This window comes from Passer domesticus, chromosome 25, assembly GCF_036417665.1.
Source record: "Passer domesticus isolate bPasDom1 chromosome 25, bPasDom1.hap1, whole genome shotgun sequence".
In the NCBI taxonomy this organism is placed as follows: Eukaryota; Metazoa; Chordata; class Aves; order Passeriformes; family Passeridae; genus Passer; species Passer domesticus.
In genome coordinates this window covers 3,378,546-3,404,071 of record NC_087498.1, presented here as the reverse complement: position 1 = coordinate 3,404,071, position 25,526 = coordinate 3,378,546, and the positions used below count along the sequence as shown (strand labels likewise).

General features: G+C 54.4%; 1 protein-coding gene across 1 annotated transcript; it reads left to right on the top strand.

The window, feature by feature from the left end:
• The first annotated feature begins 1,825 nt into the window (after positions 1-1,825).
• Positions 1,826-22,654, top strand: MFSD4A (major facilitator superfamily domain containing 4A). Its single transcript, XM_064399129.1, has 10 exons — positions 1,826-2,205; positions 8,161-8,359; positions 9,014-9,253; positions 14,002-14,170; positions 15,818-15,933; positions 16,332-16,505; positions 17,823-17,970; positions 18,561-18,631; positions 18,811-18,931; positions 19,934-22,654. Exons 1-10 carry the CDS (start codon positions 1,976-1,978, stop codon positions 19,996-19,998), a joined length of 1,533 nt encoding a protein of 510 aa, XP_064255199.1. The 5' UTR covers positions 1,826-1,975; the 3' UTR covers positions 19,999-22,654.
• Positions 22,655-25,526: the final 2,872 nt, after the last annotated feature.

The window sequence follows — 25,526 nt, the reverse complement described above, 5'->3', positions numbered from 1 at the left end:
GTCTGGGGTGGTGCAGAGGAGCTCCAGAGTGGGGAGGGCACTGCTGGGCCGTTTCAGGGCTGGGAATTCAAGCCCTGGAGAGCTGATGCCACCAGAGAGGGGGGTGGAGCAGGAATTCAGGCCTGCCAGCCCCCTGGATCTCCCTTATCTCCAGATAAAGATCTGGAATGTCCCCCAGGGAAAGCTTTGTCAGTCTTGGGGCAGAGCCCCTGGAGTGTGGGAGATGAGGATCAGCTCTTCCATCAGTGCAGGGAGATGGATGGGAAAAGGGAGATGGCAGAATCCTGGAATTGTTTGGGTTGGAAAAGACCTCTGGAGATCACCCAGCCAGGGTCACCTGGAGAGGGGACACAGGAGCACACCCAGGTGGCTGCACTGGTGCTCCTGGCTGCCTTTCCCGGCAGAGTTTGATGGAAAAGGCTTTGTCATCCCAATCCTTTAGGTGGGAAAGCTTTGTTATCCCAATCCTTTAGGTGGAAAGGTTTTGTTATCCCAATCCTTTAGGTGGAAAGGCTTTGTTATCCCAATCCTTTAGGTGGAAAGGCTTTGTTATCCCAATCCTTTAGGTGGAAAGGCTTTGTTATCCCAATCCTTTAGGTGGAAAAGCTTTGTTATCCCAATCCTTTAGGTGGAAAGGCTTTGTTATCCCAGTCCTCTCTCTCTCCTGGAGGGAAAGGGAAGCAGAGGCTGCAGCAGCAGCACGGCCTCAAATCGAGTTTTTGCCTGGCAGGGAGAGCCCCAGGCGGTGGCTCCGCGTCCCCATCCAGGCTGGTTCGGGAGGCGTTTGATGCCTGACGATAACACCCGATTTCCGCCGTGCCGTTGACTCATCGCCGTCCCTGAGCCTCATTCCAGCCCGGCCCTGGCTGTCCCCATCGGTCACGCAGCACAAGGACACCGCTGGGGCCCCGAGGCGGCTCTTTGATTGTTTCACGGCCCCAGGCGCCCGGCAGCCGCAGGAGCCCCGAGTTTGGGGCGGTTTGGGGGGTTTGGGGCGCGGTTATCGCCCGTCCCTCGCTGTCCCAGCCCCTTTGTCCCCTGCGGTGGTGGCGGGGGCTGTGACCGTGTTCTGCGGGCGGGATGGCACGGCAGAACAAGGGCTGGCATGTCATTTGGGGCTGGCTAAAGATTAAGCTCCGGCCAGGTGCGAACGAGCACCTGCGGCCCCGGAGCGGCATTCCAGAGGCGCGGGTCACAGGATGGGCGAGTCCCGTGCCCGGCCGGCCACCTGCAGCCGGCTCTCCGTCACGGCAGAGTTCCACCGGCTCGGCTCTGCCTGGAAAGAGTGTTCTAAAAATTGCCAGCCTTCCCCCAGCTAAAGTAGGTGAAATATTTATAAACCCATCCTCTAGAGAAGACCTTTTGCGTAAGCATCAACCGCTCCGGCTTCAAAACCCGCGCCCTCCCCCCGCCCCGAGGCAGCTTGTGCTGCTTACCCGGGGAAGGGGCAACTTTAATTGCGTTTGTCTGGCACGGTGGCACCTTTCCAGGGCCGCGGGGAGGGCTGGCAGCAGGGAAAAAAAAGAGAATTTCTGTATTTCCTGCCCGAGCTGTGCTCTGTTCCAGCCGCTGTGGCTGCGCGTTAATGCCGGGGAGGGCGCGGAGGGGTCGCCCCACTTTTGGGGGGAGGATGCGACCCCCGCGGGGGGCAGCTGGGAGGGGTGAGGGTGGGGAGGAGGAGGAGGGTGAGGAGGAGGAGGAGGGTGAGGAGGAGGAAGGCGGGCACACGACGCCGCTTCCAGCGCCCGAGGGATGCGGCGGGGTCCGGCGGGGCGGCTCCGGGGGCGGCGGGGATGGGGATGGGGATGGAGAGGAGCCCCGCTCCGCCCGGCCCGGAGGCGGAGCCAGCGCCCGGCGCGGCGGGATCGGGAGCCACATCCCGCAAAGGAGGAGCGGGGCCGGGCACGGCAGCGGGGCGGCGGCGGCGGGGCCCGAGCCCAGCGCCCGAGCTCCAGCAGCGGGGCCGCCCCGCAGGATGTGGTGGGACGAGCGGGTGTCGGCGCGGTTCCGGAGGAACCTGCAGCCCACCCTCACCTACTGGAGCGTCTTCTTCAGCTTCGGCCTCTGCATCGCCTTCCTGGGGCCCACGCTGCTGGACCTGCGCTGCCAGACCCAGAGCTCGCTCTCGCAGATCACCTGGGTGTTCTTCTCGCAGCAGTTCTGCCTCCTGCTCGGCAGCTGCCTCGGAGGGGTCTTCAAGAGGACGTAAGAGCCTGGCAAACTCAGCGCTGCTCCCCCGGGGGTCCCCGCAGAGCCCCCTCCCTTAGCGCGGATCGCGGGTGGGCAGCGCCGGCCGCCCCGAGCCGGGCTTGGGGGGCTGAGCCGGGCTTGGGGGGCTGAGCCGGGCTTGGGGGGCTGAGCCCGGCTTGGGGGGCTGAGCCGGGCTTGGGGGCTGAGCCGGGCTTGGGGGAATGAGCCGGGCTTGGGGGGCTGAGCCGGGCTTGGGGAATGAGCCGGGCTTGGGGGCTGAGCCAGATTTGGCTGAGCCGGGCTTGGGGGGCTCAGCCGGGTTTGGGAGCTTGAGCCGGATTTTTCTGAGCCGGGTTTGAGCCGGGTTTAGGAGGCTGAGCCGGGCTTGGGGGCTGAGCCGGATTTTTCTGAGCCGGCTCTGCGGGGCTGAGCCGGGCCGTGGGATGATGCTGCGTGGGAAAACCATTCCCGAGTGGAAGCGAGCGCGGGGGGCGTCGCGGAGGGTCCGCAGCCTCGGAGGGGAGGGGGTTCCCCCCGGCAGCCCCGCTCGGTCCCGGCGCGGTTCCATCCCCGGAGCAGCATCGCTCCCCGAGCCCCGCGCAGCCACAGCCTGAGCGCCGAGCTCCAGCCACAACTTCCCGCGAGGGTTTTGTTCTCTTGTTTTGGGGTTTTTTTTCCTCCTTAACCTTGGCTGTTTATCGCCCAGGAATATATTTGGAAGCGCGTTTTAACAACCTCGGCGTCGGGAATGGTGGCAGCGCCGCGTTTTGCAGGAGTTTGGGCGAGCACGTGGAGGGATGCGAGCGGTCCTCGTGGTGTGGCCGAGGGGAGGGGGCGACACCGGGGCCGGGGGGACCTTGAGGGGCCCCCAGAGAGCCCAGACAGGGACTCCCAGCCAGCCCGGTGTCCGGGATGTGCTGCTAATAAACACCCAGGCTGGCTCAGGGCTGAGGATTGCCAGGGAGGCGTTTGATTTGGGGCTGGGTGACAGCTCGGGATCAGCTGATTATTTACGCTGTCACCGCTCCCGGGGCTGATGTAACGTGGCAGCCCCGTGTGTGTGACATCCACGCACCCGAGTGGGGCTGAGCAGGGAGAATTCCCCAGGAATCCCTGAAAAACCTGGATTGGTGTTCAATATTTGTGGATCGAGGGGAGCCCTGGCTCCTGGAGCCCCCGGGAATCGCCTCCGTGGGACGTGGAGCTGTGCTGGGAGCTGCGGGAGGAGGGGACAAGTGCGGGATTGGGGACAGCACTGGGGACCCTGCCACGGCGCTGGGTCAGCAGCAGAGCCTCTGCCAGCCCCCGGGCTGCCTCGCATATGTTTGGGAGGGAAATGCAGAATTCCTGCTGCCAGCTCCTTCCCCAGGCTCCGGCTCTCGGCTGCGCAGAGCCCATCGGGGCTTTTTTTTTTGGGCATTCCCAAACTCTGAGCTCCACAGCTGCATTTTGGGGGGAAAGAGTGTGTTTGGGAAGCAGGATGTGTTTGGGATTTTGGAGAAAAGGGGATTTGTGGAGTCGCCAGTGGGGACTGACAGCCCTGCCAGGCAGGCAGGAGGGAATATTTGGGATATTTGGAGCTTGGGAGTGTTGTGGGGAGGTTACTCAGAGCCTTGCAGCCTCCAGATGAGTGGGAATAAGGATTGTTCAGGCTCCAGGAGCTCGGGTACAATCCCTTCTTCAGGGATGGATGGATTGAGCCGTCCTGCCAAGGCTTTATAAATCAAATTACGCTGCCCTCAGGGCCTCGGTGCCGCGCAGGGAGGAGCACTGGACAGGTCATCTTTTCCAGTTAGGAGGTGGAAAGCTGCTGGGGAGCATCCCTGAGCCTGGCTGCGAGCTGAGTGTGATTCCTGGTGCCCGAGGGATGCAGAATTTGCTGCTTCCTTTGGGAGAAATCAGTCTGGGTGACCCCTGAGGGACAGCAGTGCCGGGGTCTGGGGCAGGAATGGGTGGTGGCACCTGAACCCCGGCTCTCCCATCCCCAGAGGAGCTGCTGGCTGCTGCTCCTGGAGCTCTGGGAGGAGGGATTTCAGTGCTGCTCTGTCCCTTCAGCACGACCCAGCTCCAGGATTTCAAGGAAATACAAAGTTTGCCACGGCCAGGGGACGGAGGAACGACGCTGCTGCTCTGTCCTGCAGCCCTGCATTGCTGCTGGTCCCTCCCTGAGCTTTTTGGGGGTGCAGAGGCAGGGCTGGGCGAGCAGCCCCCCAGGAAATGGGGTTTGAGCTCTCAGGTCCGTGTGTGGGATGTGTGCCCAGGAAATGCAGCTTTTCCCAGGGGGGGCATCCCCGGGGCTGGGCTGGAGCCCTCCTGAGCCCCTGCTGCTGCTGCTGGGGGGCTCCAGGAGCACAGAGAGCCCCCCAAAAGGAGCCCTGAGCTCCTCTGAGCACCCCAAGGGCTCCTCTGGCCTGGGATCAGCTGGAAAGGATTCCCAGGAGCCCCTGATGGGGTGTGGGACTCCAGCCCCAGTGATGGAGGTGGGATGGGACCAGCCTGGGCTCAGACACACGAGGGGAGGTGAAATTTTGGGGAATTCCCACTCCTGGCACTGCCAGCTCCAGCGGGCAGCTCTGTGCACCTGCATTTCACTTCCCTTCCCCGTTTTGTTGCATTTCAGGCTTGGGCTGTGAGGTTAAAGCCCTGCACACGCTGCTGGCAGAAGCACCAGAGTGCCCCAGATTGGTGCTGGGAATATTTTAAAATTCAGAAACGGCGTTTTTGTGTCTTGTTGAAAAGCTGCTTTTGCTCCCAGGGGCTGATCCCAGTGGTGTGGGCAGAGATGAGGAGGGCACTGGGGAACCTGCCCTGAGCAGGCTCCTCTCAGCGTGATCCACCCCATTCCTGCAGGGCTGGGGAGACGGGACCCTTTTATTCTCCTGTCACAGCCCCTGTGTGTGTCACCAGCTCCCAGGGACAGCCCTGCTCTGTCCCTGCCCCCACATTCCACCTCCGGGAGGTTCCTGGAGCTCTCGGGACACTTCACTTGTCACTGCCAGAGAGCAGCACAGGATGAGCCCCTTGGGGCCGCAGCACGCCCCGTTCCCGCAGGGACAAGGGGATGATCCTCGCCTCCTCCCCATCCTCACCTTGTCCCCTCGGGGCTTTGGGTTTCTAATGATCAGTTTTGCGAGGCTGAGCTGGCCTGATTATCATTTTTCCTCTTGATGTGAGGGATTTGGAAAACACTCCCTGAGGTGGGGAAAAAAAAACCAACCTGTGCTGGGAGCTGGAGAGATCCTGCAGCAAGGGAACGGGAGGTGGGGGCTCCTAAATCCGTGTGGAAGGGACGGGGGAAGCTGTGCCGGCCTTGGTTGCAGGACTGGCTCTGGAATTGCCCACCCCGATCCTATGGATCAGCCCCAGCCTCTCCTGGGCAGCTGCGGGCTTGGGATGGAGCCAGGGCGTGCTCTGAGCGCTCTGAAATGAAATTTGGGACACGGCGAGGCTCGTTTCACACCCTGCTGGAGGCGAGCCTGCCCTGGGCTGTGCCAGAGCTGTGCTGGGCACACACAGACCAGGCTGTGACATCAGGGCTGCTTTTCCAGCCCCTCGGAGGGGCTTGGCATCATCAGGACAGGCTGAGCTCACGGGGTGCCTTGCTTTGGGTGCCCCCCAAGGGTTTTGTGTCTCAGGAAATCACCCCTGGGTGCTGAGCTGAGCGCCCCAACTCCACCTGGGCGCCTGGCACTGGCAGCAGCAATTCCTTGGTCCCCCCTTGTGCCAGGGCCAGCAGGGCTGGGTGCCACCCTGGGCTGGTGGCATTTGCAGGGGGCACAGTTGTGTCATTAAGCCACGGCTGGAGGCAGGAATTTTTACCCGGGGTGACATTTTTAGTGCTCATTAAGGACACAACAGCCCCCAGTCAGTGTTTCACTGGTGATGCCCCTGCTCCCCAGGGGGGTTCTGCACTGGAGGCGTTCTGGGGATGCTCTGGGAGGTTTCCCCATCGCTCCCGGCCTGGGATTGCCCAGCTCTGGTGCCTCTGCCCCTCTCCCCCTGCCCTGCACCCTGCAGGGAGCAGCCTCGGCTCTCCCGGCTCGGAGCTGCTCCTCTCCCATTTGCCAGGCGCTTTTCCTGCCGTGACTGTGCACATCTCGCCCGGCTCCCTCCCTCCCTCCCTCCCTCCCTCCCTCCCTCCCTCCCTCCCTCCCTCCCTCCCTCCCTCCCTCCCTCCCTCCCTCCCTCCCTCCCTCCCTCCCTCCCTCCCTCCCTCCCTCCCTCCCTCCCTCCCTCCCTCCCCCAGACATCCCACGGCTCCGCTGTCAGAGGACCATCAGCAGTCACAGCTTGCAAAATATTGTCTGCTCCTGCCCTGGGCTGGGTACCGGGAAGCTCTGGCACGGCCAGAGAGGCCGGGAGGGGCACGAGAGGGGCAGGAGAGGGAAGGAGAGGGGCAGGAGGTGCCCTTGGCCCAGCTGCCAACAGGACATGGAGGGTCAGGTCACTGTGGGGCTGCAGGTGGAGGAGGGCAGTGACAGGGCCAGGGCTGTGACAGGGACAGGGACATGGCCAGGGACAGTGACATGGCCACAGCAGTGACAGGGCCCCAGGGGCAGTGACAAGGCCATGGCCAGGCTGTCCTGGCAGGGCAGGGGGGTCTGGCTGGCAGCTGGGTCTCCTCCTCCTCAGAGCCCTCTCCAGCCTGGCTGGGGAGTAGAGCAGGGATGGGGGGTTTTCCTTGCTGGGCGCTGCTCAGACCCACATCCCCCAATTACTGCTAATTACCAGCTGCCACCACCCCAGGCTGTGACAGGGACCTGGTGCCACTCGCTGTCTGCTGTGCCACTCCAGCCCCATCTCTCTGCTCGTTCCAGTGCTTCACTGTCTGCTCCTGCTTCTCCTTCCTTCCCTCCCTCCTTCCTTCCCTCTTTCCTTCCTGCCTTTCCTCTTGGCAGCTCTGGGGCCGCGCGGTGCCAGCCCGGGCACTGCTCACTGCCAGAGCTGGGAGGGGACAGATCCCAGCCCTGGAAAGGGACAGATCCCAGCCCTGGAAAGGGACAGATCCCGGCCATGGAAAGGGACAGATCCCATCCTGGGAGGGGACAGATCCCATCCTGGGAGGGGACAGATCCCGGCCCTGGGAGGGGACAGATCCCACCCTGGGAGGGGACAGATCCCGGCCCTGGAAAGGGACAGATCCCAGCCCTGGAAAGGGACAGATCCCACCCTGGGAGGGGACAGATCCCGGCCCTGGGAGGGGACAGATCCCGGCCCTGGAAAGGGACAGATCCCAGCCCTGGAAAGGGACAGATCCTGACCCTCAGAGGGGACAGGTTGTTATTCCTCCTGGAATACAAGTTTGAAGGGGTGGTTGCTCTTCTCTGCATCTCAGAGTCATCACTCTGCAGGAGGAGGTGGCAGTGTCCCGGGGTGGGTGACACCAGGCAGTGTCCCGGGCTGGCTGCAGGGGTGGGTGACACCGGGCAGTGTCCCGGGCTGGCTGCAGGGGTGGGTGACACCAGGCAGTGCCCCGGGCTGGCTGCAGGGGTGGGTGACACCAGGCAGTGTCCCAGGCTGGCTGCAGGGGTGGGTGACACCGGGCAGTGTCCCGGGCTGGCTGCAGGGGTGGGTGACACTGGGACAAGGGCTGTGGAGCATCTCCCTCCTCTCTCCAGGAAATCTGGGGCTGCAGGAGCTGGAGCTGCAATTCCAGGGCTGGGAACAGGAGGTGGGGGCAGCGTGGCTGTTGGATTGTATCTTTTTCTGACCTAGAGATGAGGTGTTTTAAAACCTTTTATGCCATTTTCAGTCTCATGAGAAGGGTGAGACAATGCAGGTGTTACAATTCACTCCACCACAATCAGAAGCTATTTCCTGGTTACAATGCACTACAAGTTCTTGGTTTATCAGCTTTAGCCACCCCATGCTGTGAATGCCTTAAAGCCAATTTTCTATAAATCCATTTCCCACGTGTGACCCTGCTCTGGTGGTGGTGGCCCTGATTCTGTCCTGCCTCTCCCTCCCCAGGCTGGCCCAGTCCCTGCTGGCGCTGTTTGCCTCGTCCCTGGCCATCTCGCTGGTGTTTGCCATCATCCCCCTGTGCCACAACGTGGTGGTGCTGGCCGTGGTCATGGCCGTGGCCGGGCTGGCCATGGGCTGCATCGACACCATCTCCAACATGCAGCTGGTCAAGATCTACCAGAAGGACTCTGCCATCTTCCTGCAGGTGAGAGCGGGCTCCTCAACCCCCTGGGCAGCTCTAGGATGGAGGGAATTCTCCCCAGAAAGGGTGGTTGGGCATTGGGAGGGTGGAGGCACCATCCCTGGGGGTGTCTGAGGAAAGCCTGGCTGTGGCACCATGGCAGGTTTAGGATGCCCCGGGCAGGTTTAGGATGGAGTTTAGGAGGAATTTCTCCCCAGAAAGGGTGGTTGGGCATTGGGAGGGCAGCATCACCATCCCTGGAGGTGGTGGTGGAAAGCCTGGCTGTGGCACTGTGATGCCCTCACTGCCCTGGGCTTAGGAGGAATTTCTTTCCAGAAGGGGTGGTTGGGCATTGGGAGGGCAGCATCACCATCCCTGGAGGTGGTGGTGGAAAGCCTGGCTGTGGCACTGTGGGTTCCTCATCAACCAAGGCAGGTTTAGGATGGAGTTTAGGAGGAATTTCTCCCCAGAAAGGGTGGCTGGGCACTGGGAGGGTGGCATCACCATCCCTGGAGGTGTTGGTGGCAAGTGGCACTCAGCTCTGGTGACACAGTGGTGTCAGGTCACAGGTTGGACTCGATCACGAAAATTCTTTTCCAACCGAATTAATTCCGTGATTCTGAGGAGGAGCTGGGGGGGCTGTGCCACCCTCCTGCTGCAGCGTGTCCTCTCCTGCAGGCCCTGCACTTCTTCGTGGGTTTCGGGGCGCTGCTGAGCCCCCTGATCGCCGACCCCTTCCTGTCGGACACCAACTGCATCCTGGCCAACGGCACGGCCAACGCCTCCAGCAACCTGCCGCACATCCGCAAGTCCCTGGTGCCGCACCACCCCGGCAACCTGTCCCACTACGACCTGCCCATGAAGGGCATGGTGGTGACACGCGTGTCCTACGCCTTCTGGATCATGGCCCTCATCAATGTGAGTGCTGCAGCTGGACATCCGGCTGGGATCGTCCCGGGAGAATCCAGCTGGGATTGTCCTGGGAGAATCCAGCTGGGATCATCCCAGGATAATCCAGCTGGGATCGTCCCGGGAGAATCCAGCTGGGATTGTCCCAGGAGAATCCGGCTGGGATCGTCCCAGGAGAATCCAGCTGGGATTGTCCCGGGAGAATCCAGCTGGGATCGTCCTGGGAGAATCCTGCTGGGATCGTCCCGGGAGAATCCGGCTGGGATCGTCCTGGGAGAATCCTGCTGGGATCGTCCCGGGAGAATCCAGCTGGGATCATCCCGGGAATATCCAGCTGGGATCGTCCCGGGAGAATCCAGCTGGGATCATCCCGGGAATATCCATCCAGCTGGGATCGTCCCAGGATAATCCAGCTGGGATCATCCCGGGAATATCCAGCTGGGATCATCCCAGGAGAATCCAGCTGGGATCATCCCGGGAATATCCATCCAGCTGGGATCATCCCTGCTCTGGGGGTTTGGGGTTTCTGGTGTTTGGGGGGTCCTGGAATGGAGGTGAGAAGCAGGGAAAGGGTCATTTGTTGCCAAATCCTGTTTTTATCAGGGCACTTCCCTGCTGGATGTGCTGGGAATGATTCAGGGGTCTGTCCGAGCTCTCTGGGAGCTGGGCCAGCAAACTCTGCTCAGATGCAGAGTTTTTCCTTCATGCTCAGCTGGGGATGGCCTGGCAGGAGGGGGTTTGGAAATATTCCCAGGAAAGCGCCCATCAGTGACCTGGATGAGGGGACAGAAGTGATCAGGGCCTCTCTCCAGTTATTATTTTCCCCAGAGATCACAGCAGGTGTAAAAGTCCTTCCTCTGCGGGGGAGAGGAGGGATCTGGAGTCCCTTTTGCCCAGCTGAGGAGCAGTGAAATGGGTGATGCTGCCTGGCAGCTCCTTCCCTCTGGAATTCAGCTCTCAGAGCTTGAGGATGAGCACATTCCCCTTCTCCTGTCCCTGCTTTGCCACCCCTCCACCAGCACCGGGCTAGGGGGGCTGCACTTCCTTTCCTTGGGCTCTCTCCATTTGTTAAATTATTTAAATATCCCCATTTTCCCCATCCAGGGGTTTCCAGGCCCTCCCAGCTCCCTGTGGGAGGAGCTTGGGCAGGTGCGGGGATGAGTTTCTGGGTAGAATTACCCAAAAAAGACCCAGCCTGGGAGGAGACACAGCTTTAATTACCTCCAGCTCTGTCTGTGCCACGGGAAATGTGCCTTTAATTACTCCAGAGCCAGCAGATCCCGAGCAAACCCCTTGAGTTTGGAAGGAGTTTCACACCTGCTTTGAACCCGATGGTGTGTCTGATTTGGGAATTTCCAGAGCCCTCTCTGTCCCCAGCAGCGTCCTGAGGGTGTTTTTGGGGTAGGACGGCACCACAGGCTGTGGGTTTGTGCCTCAGGACACGCTCAAGTGCTGCACGCAGGGTGGGTGGGTGGAATACAGAATTCCCAGGACTCCCACAGGCTGTGGAGGAACACCAGGAACGTGGAAGGGAGGCTGGGAGCCTCAGAGGTTTTGGGATAAGGGTTAAATAACAAACACTCAGTGGGGAGTTGGATGTGCTCAGCTCCCGAGCCAAGCTGTGATTGCCTTTCCCAAATCCTCATGGAGAAAACTGATTTGATTTTATTTTATTTTATTTTATTTTATTTTATTTTATTTTATTTTATTTTATTTTATTTTATTTTATTTTATTTAAACCACCCCAACCTGCTGGTGATGCTGGGAGCAGCTCAGCTCCAAAGCGCTGACCCTTTTCCAGCAGAGGAAGATGATGGGAAGGGATTTTTAAACCTCCAGGGACATGGATGAAAAGAGTTAACAACAGAAATGGAAACCAGGAGCAGCAGCTTGCTTATAAAATGGCCAAATCCCACATTTCCAGCCCGGTTTTTGTGTGGATTCTGACAAGGCACGAGCTGAAATGATTCATTTCGAGCTCTTGCTTTTGTTTAGAGTGGAAATGTCTCAATCTGACTCTGGCACAAGTGCTCAGTGCAGAGCTGACAGCGGAGCTGTGCCGATGTTTTTGAAGCAAAATGGGTTTGCTTTGGGAAAATGAAGCAGCTCAGCATAATCAAAACAAAGCACTTGGATCACTCCCAGCCAAAATCTTTCACTCGACAAGAAAATTTTTTTGCCTTTTCATCCCGATTTTGGAACAAAACCTCCATATTTTAGAGTTCAGTTCTCCCACAGAACGGAAATTTCATCACCCAGCCCGGTGCAAGGGCTGGAAATCAGGGAAATGTTGGTGGAGAGGGAGGTGTTTGTCAGGAAGGTGCTTTCCCAGGGGAGGTGTGGGACACTGCATTGTGCTCCACGGGAGCCGGGGATACAATGGCAGGGAAGGATCCCGGGTTCCTGGGGGGAGCAGACAGAAATAGCAGCGGAGGGAAGGAGGGAGCTGGAATATCCCCACGCTGAGCTGGGGATGCAGCAGCTTGTGGAGGATTTGGGGATGGATGAAAGCTGCCAGGTGAGGGAGGGAGCAGCTCTGGGAATTTGGGAAGTGCTGGGTGCAGGGAATTGGGGGTTCTGCTTGGCCAGGTGAGGGAGGGAGCAGCTCTGGGAAATTGGGAAGTGTTGGGTGCAGGGAATTGGGGGTTCTGCTTGGCCCTTGGCTCCTGGTGGGGAATGCTCTGGTGTCCTTTTTTCCCTTGGGAAAAGAAAATCTTCCTGCCCAAAAAAATAAAAAAAAAAAGGCAAAAAATATCCTGGGAAGAAATTCTGGCACCAAAATGGCACCAAAATCTGGCTGTCCAGGAGGGATGGTCAGGGATGGGATGGGGTGGCCACAGCCATGAGTGGGACTTCCTAAAAATGCCCCAGTCTAGTTAAAGCAAAAAGGACCTGGTGGATTTAAAGGTGAGGGTGTGGAGAGCAGGAGAACCCCAGAGTGGGACTGGGAACTGAGGAATCCCAAATGGGGGGCCAGGGATAAACCCAGAATGGGACTGGGAACTGGGGAATCCCAAATGGGGGGCCAGGGATAAACCCAGATTGGGACTGGGAACTGGGGAATCCCAAAGTGGGGCCCAGGGATAAACCCAGAATGGGACTGGGAACTGGGGAATCCAAACTCAAGGCAATGGATACACCCAGAATGGGACTGGGAACTGGGGAATCCCAGAGTGGGGCCCAGAGATAAAACCAAAAGGGGACTGGGAACTGGGGAATCCCAAACTGGGGCCTCGTCCTCGAGGCTGGGAGTGCCCAGGGCCGTTATCTGCACAGCCAGGCCCTCTGAGGGGAGGGAATATTTTTGCTAAATCTGCAATTCAGAAGAATGAAATCTGGTCCTGACCTCCGGAAGGATCAGAACTATCAAGCAAATGCGTTTTTCTTCCATGGGACCGAACTCACTGTTCCTATTCCCATTGTTCCCAGAACAATGCAGGCCTCATAAATGAATTCAGGCGCGAGGGGTGGGGTGGGAGGGATGGGGGGGAATTCTCCATACATTTAAATCATGCCACGAGCCAACAAAAGGCAGGAAATTTGGAGCTGGAGCTCACACTTGCTCCCAGACATGCAGAAAACAAGGGAATGAGCTGTCACTTAGGATTTCCTGGCTTTCTCCCCCAGTTGGTCGCAGTGTAAACACCGCTGAGCTGTGCTGGGAGGAGACGGGAGAGCTTCGCTCGCTCCCCTCTGTTTCCTCACCAAAAAAAAAAAAAGAAAAAAAGAAAAGGAAAAAAGCCATTCCCCGTGGAATTGGAGGCACCAGGGAGTCGTGGGTGTGGGCTGGGAGCGGGCTCATCCCTTGGGGTCACCGTGCCAGCGGGTCCTGCTGCCCCATGGGTGTGGCACCGTGGAGTGCTGGAGCATCCCTGGACGCACAGAGAACCTCCGAGCTGTGGCTGGACCCGCCCTGCTGCACTCAGGCTGTGCCAAGGGGCTGCTGGAGGGCACTGGGCTGGCCCTGTTGGCCTGGGAACCACGGGCTCCTCTCTCAGGAGGTGCTGAGCAACCCCTGCTAATGGCTGGGCACGGGGCTGCGAGCAGCTCCCTCTTCCCTCCCGCAGAATTCCAACTGCTCCGCTCCCACAGGCAGCAGCTGCTCTGGGGTTTCACTCTTTGGGCAGCAGCAGCCCAGGGTTGGACCCCAGAATGTTTGGGGTTTGTAGGGCTGGCACTTTGGGAGGTTTGTCCCGGGGTTTCTGTGCCCATTTCCAGGTGAAAGAAGCAGCAAAAAATGTCCTGGGAAGGAATTCTAGGAGAAAATGGCACCAAAATCTGGCTGTCCAGGAGGGATGGTCAGGGATGGGATGGGGTGGCCACAGCCATGGGTGGGACCTCCTAAAACTGTCCCAGCCTGGTTAAAGCAAAAAGGACCTGGTGGATTTAAAGGTGAGGGTGTGGAGAGCAGGGAAAACCCCAGAGTGGGACTGGGAACTGAGGAATCCCAAACTGGGGGTGATGGATACACCCCAATGCTGGGGCCTGGGACTGGCTGGGGATGCCCCAGCAGATCAGGAGCATTTTCTCCCAGTGTTCTCCCTCTTTTCCCCTCTCTCCTGTCCCCACCCCTCAGCATCTCCTGTCCCATCCCCATCTCTCCTTGCTCTGAAATTCCCTTCAGGCACCTCCCCTGCAGAATCTGAGCCCAGCACCTCAAACTGCCGCTGCTGGGGGAGCTGGGCTGTGCTTTTGGGGCAGTTTTGGGGTGTTTTTGGGACGTTCAGCTGCTCACCCACCCTGTGTCCCCTGCCCAGCTGCCGGTGCCCATCGCTGTGTTCTTCCTGCTCTACAAGGAGCGGATGGTGCCCTGCTTCAACGGCAGCAGCCACCCGCTGCTGTCAGCTGACGAGCTGGCCCTGGAGACACGGCCTGGGGACAAGGACGAGCTCTGCACCGCTGGCCACAGACCTCACGCAGCCGCAGGTGAGCTGGAGCTGCCTCTCATATGGATTTGGGGGAGAAAAAGCCATATTTGAGCATGTCAGGGTGTAGTGGGAGATCCAGCACTGCTGTCTGAGGAGGAAACAAAGTGTGCAAAGTGTGTGCAGGGGTCTCATCCAGGAACACCCAAACAATCCATTTGGTGCCCAGTTACCTCAAATTCGATGGAATCTTCAACAGATGTTGGTATCCCCATCCCAATGAGGCCTCCAGGCTGTTTCTCCATTCCATGTTTCTCCAAGCCAACCTAAAGCCAAGCCTGGGCACCCCAACCCTTCAGGGACACGTGGCAGTTGTGCCCCTTCATTCCCTCCTGGTTTTGGGTCATATTTCTTACTGATTATTCAGTTTAAAAGTGGCCATTGTGCTGCAGATGCTGATTTTTGTAGGAAAGGAATAAGAAATAACAAATTTCCCCTCCTTTGTTTGAGGGGAAAAGTGAAATCCAGCAATAGTTTGCTCTTGACCTCATGGCTGCACCCTGCCTTGGGGACAATGGTGACATTGTTCTTTCCTAGCCAGGAGAGACGTGTCAGAGTCAATTCTTTGGGTAAACAGTGAATCTCAGAAGTAAATATGGCTTAGGACTGTGGGGAGTGTTCCGTGTTATTCCTGGAAAGATGGCTTTGCCCCTGGGCAAGAAAAGGGAATTTCAGGGGATTCTTCAACGTCAGGAGGTGCTGAGATGTGGGAGGGCTCAGGGGTAATGCCAAGCTCTGTGTGTGTGTGTGTCCCCTGTCCCAAAGGTGCCTTGTGGGGTGCAATATCCCTTATCCAAGGATTGGGATCTCTCCTGGGCAGGGCTGTCCTGTGGGGCAGCCCCAGGGATGAGGGGATTTGGGCCATGAGTGCCAAGGTTGTGTTTTCATTGCCTGTGAGAGCAGGGCCAGAACAGGGGAGCCCCAAAATGGGAAAAGGAGCATGGGCAGCTGCAGGGTTTTTGTGCCCAGGGTTTCTGTGTGTAAGAGAAGTGGCAGCACAGCCCAGGGTTTTGGGGTTTGGGGAGCCAGGATTTCGGGGTATGGAGAGCCAGGATTTTGGGATGTGGAGAGCTGGGATCCCAGGGTATGGAGAGCCCAGGATTTTGGGATGTGGAGAGTCAGGATCTTGGGAGTGTGGAAAGCCAGGATTTTGGGGTATGGAGAATCCAAGGTTTTGGGGTGAGAAGAGTCAGGATTTTGGAGTATGGAGAGCTGGGATCCCAGGGTGTGGAGAGCCCAGGATTTTGGGGTGTAAAGAGCTGGGATCTTGGAGTGTGGAGGGCCTGGATTTTGGGGTGAGGAGAGCCCAGGATTTCGGTGTATGGAGAGCCAGGATTTTGGGGTGTGAAGAGCCCAGCATCCCTGCGGGTGTGGGCAGCAGGTTCCCCAAAGAACCAGGATCCCAGGCTGTGCAGATCCAGGATCCCAGGCTGTGGCAGACCCCACACCCATTCCCATTTCCTTCTGGAAGCTTAGAGGAAGGTAAAGGTGAAGTGGAGCCCCCCGAGCTCAGCAGTGCCCCACGTTCAGGGTCCTGGTGGGGTCTGTCCTGCAGCTGTCCCACAAAGCAAACCCCACTGAGGGCTGGCAGCCACCCAGCCCCGGGGGGACGTTCTGGTCAGGTTTGCTTTGCATTGTTCTCCACCAGGTCACGAGGATTTGTTCAGCTGCTGCCAAAGCAAGAACTTCCAAGGGGTTTCCTTCACCTATTTCGCCGTGCACATCACCGGGGCTCTGGTTCTCTTCATGACTGACGGGATCGTGGTGAGTTCAGTGCCCAAATCTCTGGATTTTTTTTCCTTCCAAACCCCTGTGAAACCCCCAGGGGCTCCTCAGGGGTTAATGGTGAGAGGGATTAGACAGGAATGGGAATTTCCCAAGCTCTCCATCTCCAAGGATAAGCAGCCCTGAGCTCTAAATGTGATGTTTGGAGAGTGTGGAACTCCAAAAGGGCAGGGCAGCCCCTCGGGGAGGGAGGATCTCTGCAGGCTGGGCTTGTCCCTGGGACAGCTTTGCCCTTTTAGGACAGACTAAACCCCACATCCTGCTGCTGGTGGATCTGCAAACCCTTCCACCATGCCCAGGCTCTCCACCACGAAGAGCTGAGGGGCAGAGGAGCCTGAAGTCCCCACAGGGATGTGACAGAGGGGGTTTTCCTGCAGGGAGAGTACTCGGGCTTCGTGTACAGCTACGCCGTGGAGGAGCCGCTGGCCGTGGTGCACAAGGTGGCCGGGTACCTGCCCAGCCTCTTCTGGGGCTTCATCACCCTGGGCAGGCTCATCTCCATCCCTGTGTCCTACAGGATGAAGCCAGCCACCATGGTCTTCATCAATGTGGTAAGGATGGGGTTAATGCCTTGGATGGGTTTGGGGCTGCAGCTCCTCTCAGCCCTGGGGGGTTTGCACAGGCAGGGTGGGCAAGGTGCCCTCGGGGTAGCCACGATTCAAAATTTGATTGCCCAGCTTTCCTGAGTCTGCTCCTCAGCTGGGAAAGCACCAGGAGAGTTGGCACTAAAAAAATTGCCCATTTTAGTGACCTTACACAGTGACTCCTTCATGCACAGGGAACATCCTGGGGTGGCCATGGCCAAGGGAAGGCAGGTCACGCTGTGAATTCTCTGCTTAGGCTGCAGCAGCTGGCAGGGCTTGCTGAAGTCAGTAAAACACCTCGGGAAAGGGGCAGGAGTCCTTGTGGGAGGTGTAAGGAGGATCTGTGTGAGGACATGGCAGAAAACAGGGAGGGGATGGTCCCAATCCTGCTTCTTACAGAGAGAAAAAGCACGAGCAGGCATTAACTGCCAATTTATTTGAACCAGAAGTGATTTTGGAGCCTATATTTTAATAACAAAACACATTACAGTGTGTTACAATACCCATCTAACAGAGTGGGGAGAAGATTTTGGGGTGTTCTGAGTAAAAATCCACCTGGCTGACCCTGACCCTGTGCGGTGCTGGGAGCTGTTGTAGGACCCAGCAGCTCCTGGAGTCATTGCAGCTTTGTCATAACAAATCCAGCTCGAATTTGGCTTCTTCAGGATCCAAATTTCTGCTGAGCTGGAATATCAGAGCTCCCTCTGCTGACTCTGCCCTGGATCACTCGGCATTTCCCCGAGTTTTTGGTTATTTCCCCTACAAGCCAGAGGTGAGGGAAAGTTGATTTAAATGCAGTTGCCTCTTTGGCTTTAATGCTGTGGCTGCTTTCTGAGCAGTTATTGAGAATTAATTCTGTGATTATTGAGAGTGACTTCAGTCTTACTCAGCAGAATAAAGAATTATTAATGATTAAGACATGCAAATATTGTGGAAGGTACTATTGCATTTAAAAGTATATATTTCAAATAAAACCTTAAGTTTCTACATAATGAAATTAAGACTTGATTACAAAATCATATAATGAAAATTAGCAAATTCTTTAAAGCCGGATGGATTTTCTTTGGCCATTCAGTTTCTCAAACACTGAATTTTTTTTTCCTCCCAGCATATTTCCTCTTCCAGACCCTCTCCCATTAAAAATAAACATATTTTCTCTTCCAGAACATTTCCCATTAGAAATAAACATATTTTCTCTTCCAGAACATTTCCTATTAAAACCAAACTCTAGACCCTGCTGCACTCAGCACTTTTCTGACTGATTTTTGTGGCTGCTGCTCACAGGTCGGGGTCCTCATCACCTTCCTGCTGCTCCTGATTTTCTCCTCCAGCGTGGTTTTCCTGTTTGTGGGCACAGCATCCCTGGGGCTGTTCCTCAGCAGCACCTTCCCCAGCATGCTGGCCTACACCGAGGACATCCTGCAGTACAAAGGTGAGCTGCCAGGTGCATTTTTAGATCCCATCCCCTTTTTTCAGCTCCTTCCCTCCACCCTCAAGAGGCCTGGAAGTTCAGGTTTGCTTTTGCAGGCAGATTTGTTGCAGGGAAGTGTCCAATTCTCTGTTTTGCTAATGAATAAAGACCCCAGGCAGGGATCCAGCCTCGGTTCCTGGCTTGGGGAGCTCAGGGAGGGGCAGGCATGCTGCTTTGGAGGGAGCTGGTTCTGAAAACATCCCCAGATTACCTGAGCTGGAAACCCAGAGCTGGCCAGCTCCCCCAGGAGCTCCCTGGCAGCCCCTGTCTCGAGGGCAGTGAGACAGAAACACAAAAACCTTCCCAGCAAGAGGCACCATCACCTCTGCCAGCACAGACAGGTGACGGGAGATTGAATTTTTTTACTTCAACTTTCACTTTTCTGCGCTACTGCAGGTCTGCTGAGGCATTTTCAGCATTAAGTGGGAATGCACACTGAGTATTTTTGATTTTTGTGTGGTGAGATCCACAGGAAAGCTTTGAAGGCGCACAGGCTGGCCCTACTGGCTGTGTCACCCTGCTGCCACCACCCCTGCCCTGTTTCCTCACAGGTTGTGCCACCACCGTGCTGGTGACTGGAGCTGGCATTGGAGAGATGGTGCTGCAGCTGCTGGTGGGCTCGGTGAGTAGCCAGGAGCTGGCAAAACCCAAAATAAATTTGGAATTTTCGAGTCAAGCCCTAAGTTCTGCTCCTGGGCACTGCCTGAGCTTTGGCTTACCAGCCAGCAAAGCCCTCCCTGATGATCCACAAGGAACCTGAGTGATGTCTGATCCCTTTTTTTGTTTCCCATCCCACTGCAGATTATCCATGATCGGGGCAGCTACAGTTTCCTGGTCTGTGGGATGATCTTTGGATGCTTGGCCTTCACCTTCTACGCCCTGCTGGTGTTTTTCCACAGGATGTACCCCAAGCCCTCCCCAGGTAAGGGAACCCCAGCCCTGAGCCCTGCTTTGGGATGGGAGCGAGAGCAGCACAAGCCTCACTCCAGAGATCCCAGCAAAATGCAAGGAAATGTTTATTTTCCTGCTGCTTCCTCTCTCCTTTTCCTGCTTTGTCTTGCCCACAAAGCCTTGGCAGCCACAGCTCAGGGTTTGCTTTCTTTTCTGCTGGAGAAGCAAGGGAAAAAAGCAGGAATCACAGACAGCACCAGCTTCCCCGGGCTGTTCCCTGGCTGAAATCCAGGGAATAAGCAGGGCTGCCATCCAAGGGCAGCTGTCAGGCTCTGGAAAAAGCCTCACAGATAAAGGATTTTTGAGTTATCACCTCAGTCTGGAGCTGCTGGTTGTTTTTATACGAAAGAAGCAGAGTGGGACAGAGTCCTGAAGGAACTGGGAAGGGTCTGGAGAGTCCTGAGGGGGCTGGGAAGGGTTTGGAGAGTCCTGAGGGAGCTGGGAAGGGTTTGGAGAGTCCTGAGGGGGCTGGGAAGGGTTTGGAGAGTCCTGAGGGGGCTGGGAAGGGTTTGGAGAGTCCTGAGGGAGCTGGGAAGGGTTTGGAGACTCCTGAGGGGGCTGGGAAGGGTTTGGAGAGTCCTGAGGGGGCTGGGAAGGGGCTCAGCCTGGAGCAAAGGAGGCTCAGGGGGAATTTGTGGCTCTGCACAAGTCCCTGCCAGGAGGGGACAGCCGGGGGGGATTTGGGATCTTGTCCCAGGGAACAGGGACAGGAGGAGAGGGAACAGCCTCAGGCTGGGCTGGGGAGGCTCAGGGTGGACATCAGCAGGAATTTCCTCCTGGAAAGGGCTGGAAGGGGCTGCCCAGGGGGGTTTGGAGTGCCCATCCCTGGAGGTGCCCAGGGAAGGCCTGAACATGGTGGGGATGAGGGGGGTGATTGAATAACAACATTCCTGAGGGGAAAACCTCACACCCATCGCCTTTAATCTCACTAAAAGCATCCATTGAGGTGAAATACCGATTTAATCTGTTGCAGAGCTGGACGAGGCCTCCCCGGAGAAAGCAGCAGTGCCCGAGGACACGGGGCAGTACCAGCGCTGAGGGAGGCCCGGCTCCGCACAAGCAATAAACCCAGCCCCAATTAAGCATTTCTCCCAAGGGTGATTTCACTTTTAATGAACTGAATCATGCAAGTTCTTTGCAATCAAAAGCACAGTAGGTGGGGTAAGGCAGAATCGAGGAAATCCAGCCCAAAATGTCGAGCTGAGCACTGGGGTTGTGCCAAAAATCCTGCCAGCCTGATCCTGGGACTAAAAGCAGGGACATTTGCACAGCAGTTCCTCCTGCAAATGAAGTTTTTTCTCCTGCAAATGAAGTTTTTTTTCTCCTGCAAATGAAGTTTTTTTTTTCTCCTGCAAATGAAGTTTTTTTTCTCCTGCAAATGAACTTTTTTTTTTTACCTGCTCAGGACAGAGGGTGAAAAGGAAAAGCTGCTCTCTGCTCCTCATCCAAGACTGAATGTCTCCCTGGCTTGAATAGATTTTATTTCTGGCCCGTGGTGCACAGGAACCCCCTGGAATTTGCAGCACAATCCTGGGTTTTCATTCGTTTTTGTGACTAATTCTGTGCCACCTCCCTTGATCCTTCCAAAGGGGGGAAGTCCCACAGTGGCAGAGCCCCCAGGTGCACACAGGCAGCAGGGCCTGTCTCTATTTGCACATTTAATTCCTGTATATTCCACACTAAACAGTGTCTTACTCAGCATGCTCAGGCCTCTTAAATGATTTTAAGTAATCATTTATCATTTGCCTTTTTTTTCTTTTTTTTTTTTTGGGGGGGGTGTTTACTTTTTGGGTTTTTTTAAGTCAAGAATGAGCTGTGCTGGTTCCTTTTGCTTTAAGTCACTCCTCGAGCTGCTCCAGCTGCAGTGTCTTATTTTAATGTTGGTTTTATTTCCAACTTCCAAGCCAAGCTCCAAGAGAGAAGAGATTTTTTTTTTTTCTTTTTTAATTTTATTTTTGGGAGCCAGGCTCCAGCTGCTTCACCTGTGCAATCTCCTCATCCAGGTGCCTTGTGTAAGGTACTCCCACAGCCCACGCATGGCCTGTCCCAGCCACCAGGAGAGGACTGGAATTTTGGGGAATGTCAAACTCCTCGTGCCAGGAGTGGCTGTGGATGCAACTCCTTGCTTGAACTGCTGTATGTGATGTACATATGTACGTGTGTATATAAAGCAGTGTTTAATTAAAGGTGATTGATTGCTAATTGCTCGCTGACTGGATTCACTCCAACACCTCCAGTTCTCAGTTTTTAAACTCATTAACTTAAAATCTAACAGTTTTTTGTTTCTTTTTTTTTTTAAATTAAAGTGGTTTTGGAATTTGCAGAGTTGTGGAATGGTTTGGGTTGGGAGGGACCTTAAATCCCATAATCCCTTAAATCCCATAATCCCTTAAATCCCATAGAGCCTGGATGGGATCTGCTCTGGGGTTGGAACTGGAATCTCTGCTAGGGTTGGAATCAAATCCTAGAAGGGTTTGGGATGGCAGGATCTTAAAAACCTCCTCATTCCAAGGCCAGGGACACTTCCACAGTCCCAGGTTTCTCCAGCCTGGCCTTGGACACTTCCAGGGTTGGGGCAGCCATGGATTCTCTGGGAAATTTCCATTTTTCCAAGCAGCAGCTCTTCCCTGCCATTAAATATCTCCACAAACCCCAGTAGAACAGAGGCTGGAGTTGTTGAATTGCCATTTTCCTCCCTCAAGGTGAGTTTGGATCGGGTCAGTGCAGCTGAATTCTGGGTTTAGCTCATCCCTGACCTTCAGGGACACCCTCCTGCCTCAAATCCCATCCATTCTGTGATCCTATAATGAAACCAAACCCAATTCCAGGCCAGGCTGGAGCACCCTGGGATGGAATGAGGAGGTTTCTAAATTCCTGCCACCCCAAACCCTTCTGGGATTTGATTCCAACCCGCCCAGGCTGTAATTCTTCTGCAGCTCCACAGGATGCCACTGTTCCTCTCCTGGACCTGCCCAAATAAATCACCCGGGATGAAACCACCACAGACTGCAAAGGCCATTTACAGCAAAATAAAACCCCTCAATCTGGCCTTCCTTGAGCCCCTCCCAGCACGAGAGCATCTCTGGGCCCTGCTGGGAGGAAATGAGCACCAAAATTTGGGAAGAAATCTCCTCAGTTTGTGTCACAGCAGCTCTGGAATCATCTCTCGTTCTGGCCTGGCAGCTTTGGTAAAACAGAGCTCAGTCTCTTCTCAGTTAAAATCCACCACCACAGTTCTTGGGCTTGGCAACTCCCATCTCCATTTTGGCTACTTAGAGGGGAAAAAACCTATTTTCACCAGAATAGCACCTGATTTAACGTTAAAATACAATTTACCTCGAGGTCTGATGAACTCTCTCCTTATCACATCCCCTGCATCTGAAACTATTTTCTCTACTGAAAGTAAAAGTAAAAAAAAAAAGTCAAATGAGCAGAAACTTTGTTAAAAATATTTATTTAAAAAAATACAATTGTTTTGCATGTCTGGTTGCACATAACTATTAACATATGATTGACTTGAATAATTTGCTACAATGCTTTTTTTAAAGCCAGCTTGCATTATACAAAGCAAAATCCCTCTGTCAGTTCTTACATAAAATAGTTTTCTTTAACTATTCCCACCCCATTTTTTTTAAAAAAAAAAGATTGCAATACATTGATTTTTATTTTTATTTTGTTGTATTTTTTTTTTTTTTTGCACAAAAATCGAAGCAATAGAAAAAAGTCACCTGATTTCTCAGGAAAGACCTTCATGATGTTTGAATAACAATTCCCAAAGAGCCACTGCCAAAGCAGCATTTGTCACTTTGAAGTGTCAGGACAGTGCAAAGGAAGTTTTTGCATCTTAAAAGCTTTGCCTCCTGATTGTATTCAAACCTGAAATGTGCTCAAACAACTCCATCCCTGCCCTAATCCAGTTGCTCATACTCTGAATTTTCAGGATGATTTACGCGCTGAAGGTCTTCCTAAATGTTATCTCAGAAGGTTAAATAAAAGCAAAATTTAGTAACACTGAACAATTACTGAAAACTTTGGCTATTTATGTACTTGCATTACATACCAGCATTTTTTTTTTAAACACAATGGCATTAAGATACTCTAATAAGGTATTTAAAAATAAAAAGTTAGACTGAGAAGCAATTCTGTCCCAGGCAGGGTCACCTGGCTGGAACAAGGGGTGACTTTTACAGTTGTCTTGTCCAGAAAAGTCTCCAGTGTAGGAAGTTTCAGACACTCACTACAACAAAACTTTGCCTCTTGCATTTGTAATATATATATATATTTATATATATTTATAGAGAAAAGAAAAATGCAACTCTGTTCTGGAAAGAGCCACTGGAAATGTTCCCCCTTTCTGTTGTTTTCCCCACTGATTGTTCTGAAAATCCCAGCCAGGTAAAACTGGGAAAGGCAAAACTCCAGCCCAGAGCTCCAGAGGGAGGGATCTGCTCCCAGCTCCCAAAAAACTGCCAAGAACCCGGCTCAGCCTGAAAATTCCAGCAAGGAACCACCCCAAAATCCTTCCCAAAGCAGATGTGCACTCCAGGAATGAACAGGACAACACACGCAGCTGGGCGGGGGTGCTGGAGTGGCTAAAAATGGATTTAAATGGATTTAAATTGATTTAAATCCTTCCAAGACACAAAGAACCTGCCCAGCCCAGGGAAGCTGGGGCAGCTGCTGCTGATTCCCAGGATTCTGGCCTCCCAGAATTCCTGCTGGACAAGGATGCTGAATTCCAGCTGCCCTGATCTCCTGTAGAGGACACAACCACTGTGTTTCCCTGGAATTTTTCCCTTTTTTTTTTCTTATTTTCCCAGCTTTATTATTCCAAATCAACTTCTCAGCTCTAAAAACAGAGGGGAAGAAGCATTAAATGTGCTACTGTACCCATCACAAAGCACTGTGACGTACATAAGGCCATCTGGTAACACTGCAACAGGCTACAAAACAGCTTGGGAAAGGGAATTTCAGGATCTTTCTCAAAGCTACAAAGAATAAATCTCAACCCTGTTCACAGAGAATGAAACGTTTCCAAAGTATATTTTATACAGAAAAAAAAAACTCTGTGCAACTGAACAACAGCACAATAACAACAAAAAAAAAAGAAGTCAACACAATTCTAGGAAGCAGTTTCAAAGCTTGGAGGGGTTAGGACATGCTAGGGAAAAATAAAATAAAAATAAAAATAAAAATAAAAATAAAAATAAAAATAAAAATAAAAATAAAAATAAAAATAAAAATAAAAATACAGCCCCAAAACTGATCCCAGGGAGCTGAGAGCAAAGCCAGGGATTGGAAAATTGGAGCCCCCCACCCCAGCACACAGCACACTCCAGGAACCATGCACAGGCCACCCTCAGAGCCTCCCTGTGCCCCAAAACCACAGAGAAATCACCCCAAAGGAAAGGAAAAAATCAAAATAAACAACGACAGCTTCCAGTTATGGTACAGCACTGCTGAAATGGGGCTGGGATCAGCTGCAGCCTCTCCTCACTGTCTCCACTCACATCCCTGACTTCCAAGGCTCAGGATTCTCCTGTTTGAGATGAAAACCTCCTCCAGCACAACCTCAGCAGAGAAATCTCTGAAATCAAGCCCAAACTTCTGTTCCATGCACACAAAACTACTCAAAAACACATTTAAGACATTTTTTAAACAGGAGATGTGGCAACCAACAATGTCAAAAATAAACCTTTGGCAACTCACGAGTGCACGCTGGGGCAGGATTGATTTGAGTGCTAAAAGAGAAGAAAAAACCCCCAAAAATCCTCCCAAGGGAGTGCAAAATATTTCAAAGTGGCCACTGCAGAGTGCAGAATCTGCTCAGAGGGAGGATGGGGATATTTATCTGGATTTTTGGGAACACATCCTGCCAGGCATGACCCACGTGTGCTCCAGGCAGACTTTAAACACTGAGGAATCTAAAAAAAAATACAAATTTTCAGCTCTGAGTGTGCTTCTCATCAGGGCCTGGAAGAGCTCCACAAGCAAAATCTGCTGCTTTCTTTGGGAGGTGGAAACAAAATTCATTTTTTTGCCAGTTTTAGGGTGGTTTTGTTCCAAAATAATTTATAGGAAGCAGATATTTTGTTGGAATATCCAGGGAGAAACAGGGCCTTGCCCACCTGTGGTCAGACAGAAAAACAACCTGCAGGGAACACGTTCTCCTGATTCCTGCTTGTTCCTGGCAGGAATAAAATCCCTCAGTGCAGGATTGACTGACACCAAACCCAAAATTTCACCTTTCTGCCCCGAGCCCTTCAGGGAATCCCGACAGGAATGGGCAGCACTGCCCTGGTGGCTCCTCTGTTCTGCCCTCCTGACTAAAATCAGGCTCTGGAGGAAGATCTGGTTCCATTCCCAAGGATTTCTCTCTGCCCAGAGCCACCTCTCCCCTCCCCAGTGGAATTCTGTGCCCCAAAAATGCCTCAGGAATGAACAGGACAACACTGGCACACAGCTGGATGGGAATGGGGGTGCTGGAGTGGCTAAAAATCGAATTAAATTGATTTAAATCCCTCCAAGACACAAAAAACCTGCCCAGCCCAGCCCAGGGAAGCTGG

Excerpts from the sequence above, each read along its gene's own strand:
- MFSD4A (XM_064399129.1), top strand. The coding sequence starts at position 1,976 with ATGTGGTGGGACGAGCGGGTGTCGGCGCGGTTCCGGAGGAACCTGCAG. Across the intron at positions 15,934-16,331 it reads TCATGACTGACGGGATCGTG|GGAGAGTACTCGGGCTTCGT; the intron begins GTGAGTTCAGTG and ends GTTTTCCTGCAG. Across the intron at positions 16,506-17,822 it reads CCATGGTCTTCATCAATGTG|GTCGGGGTCCTCATCACCTT; the intron begins GTAAGGATGGGG and ends TGCTGCTCACAG.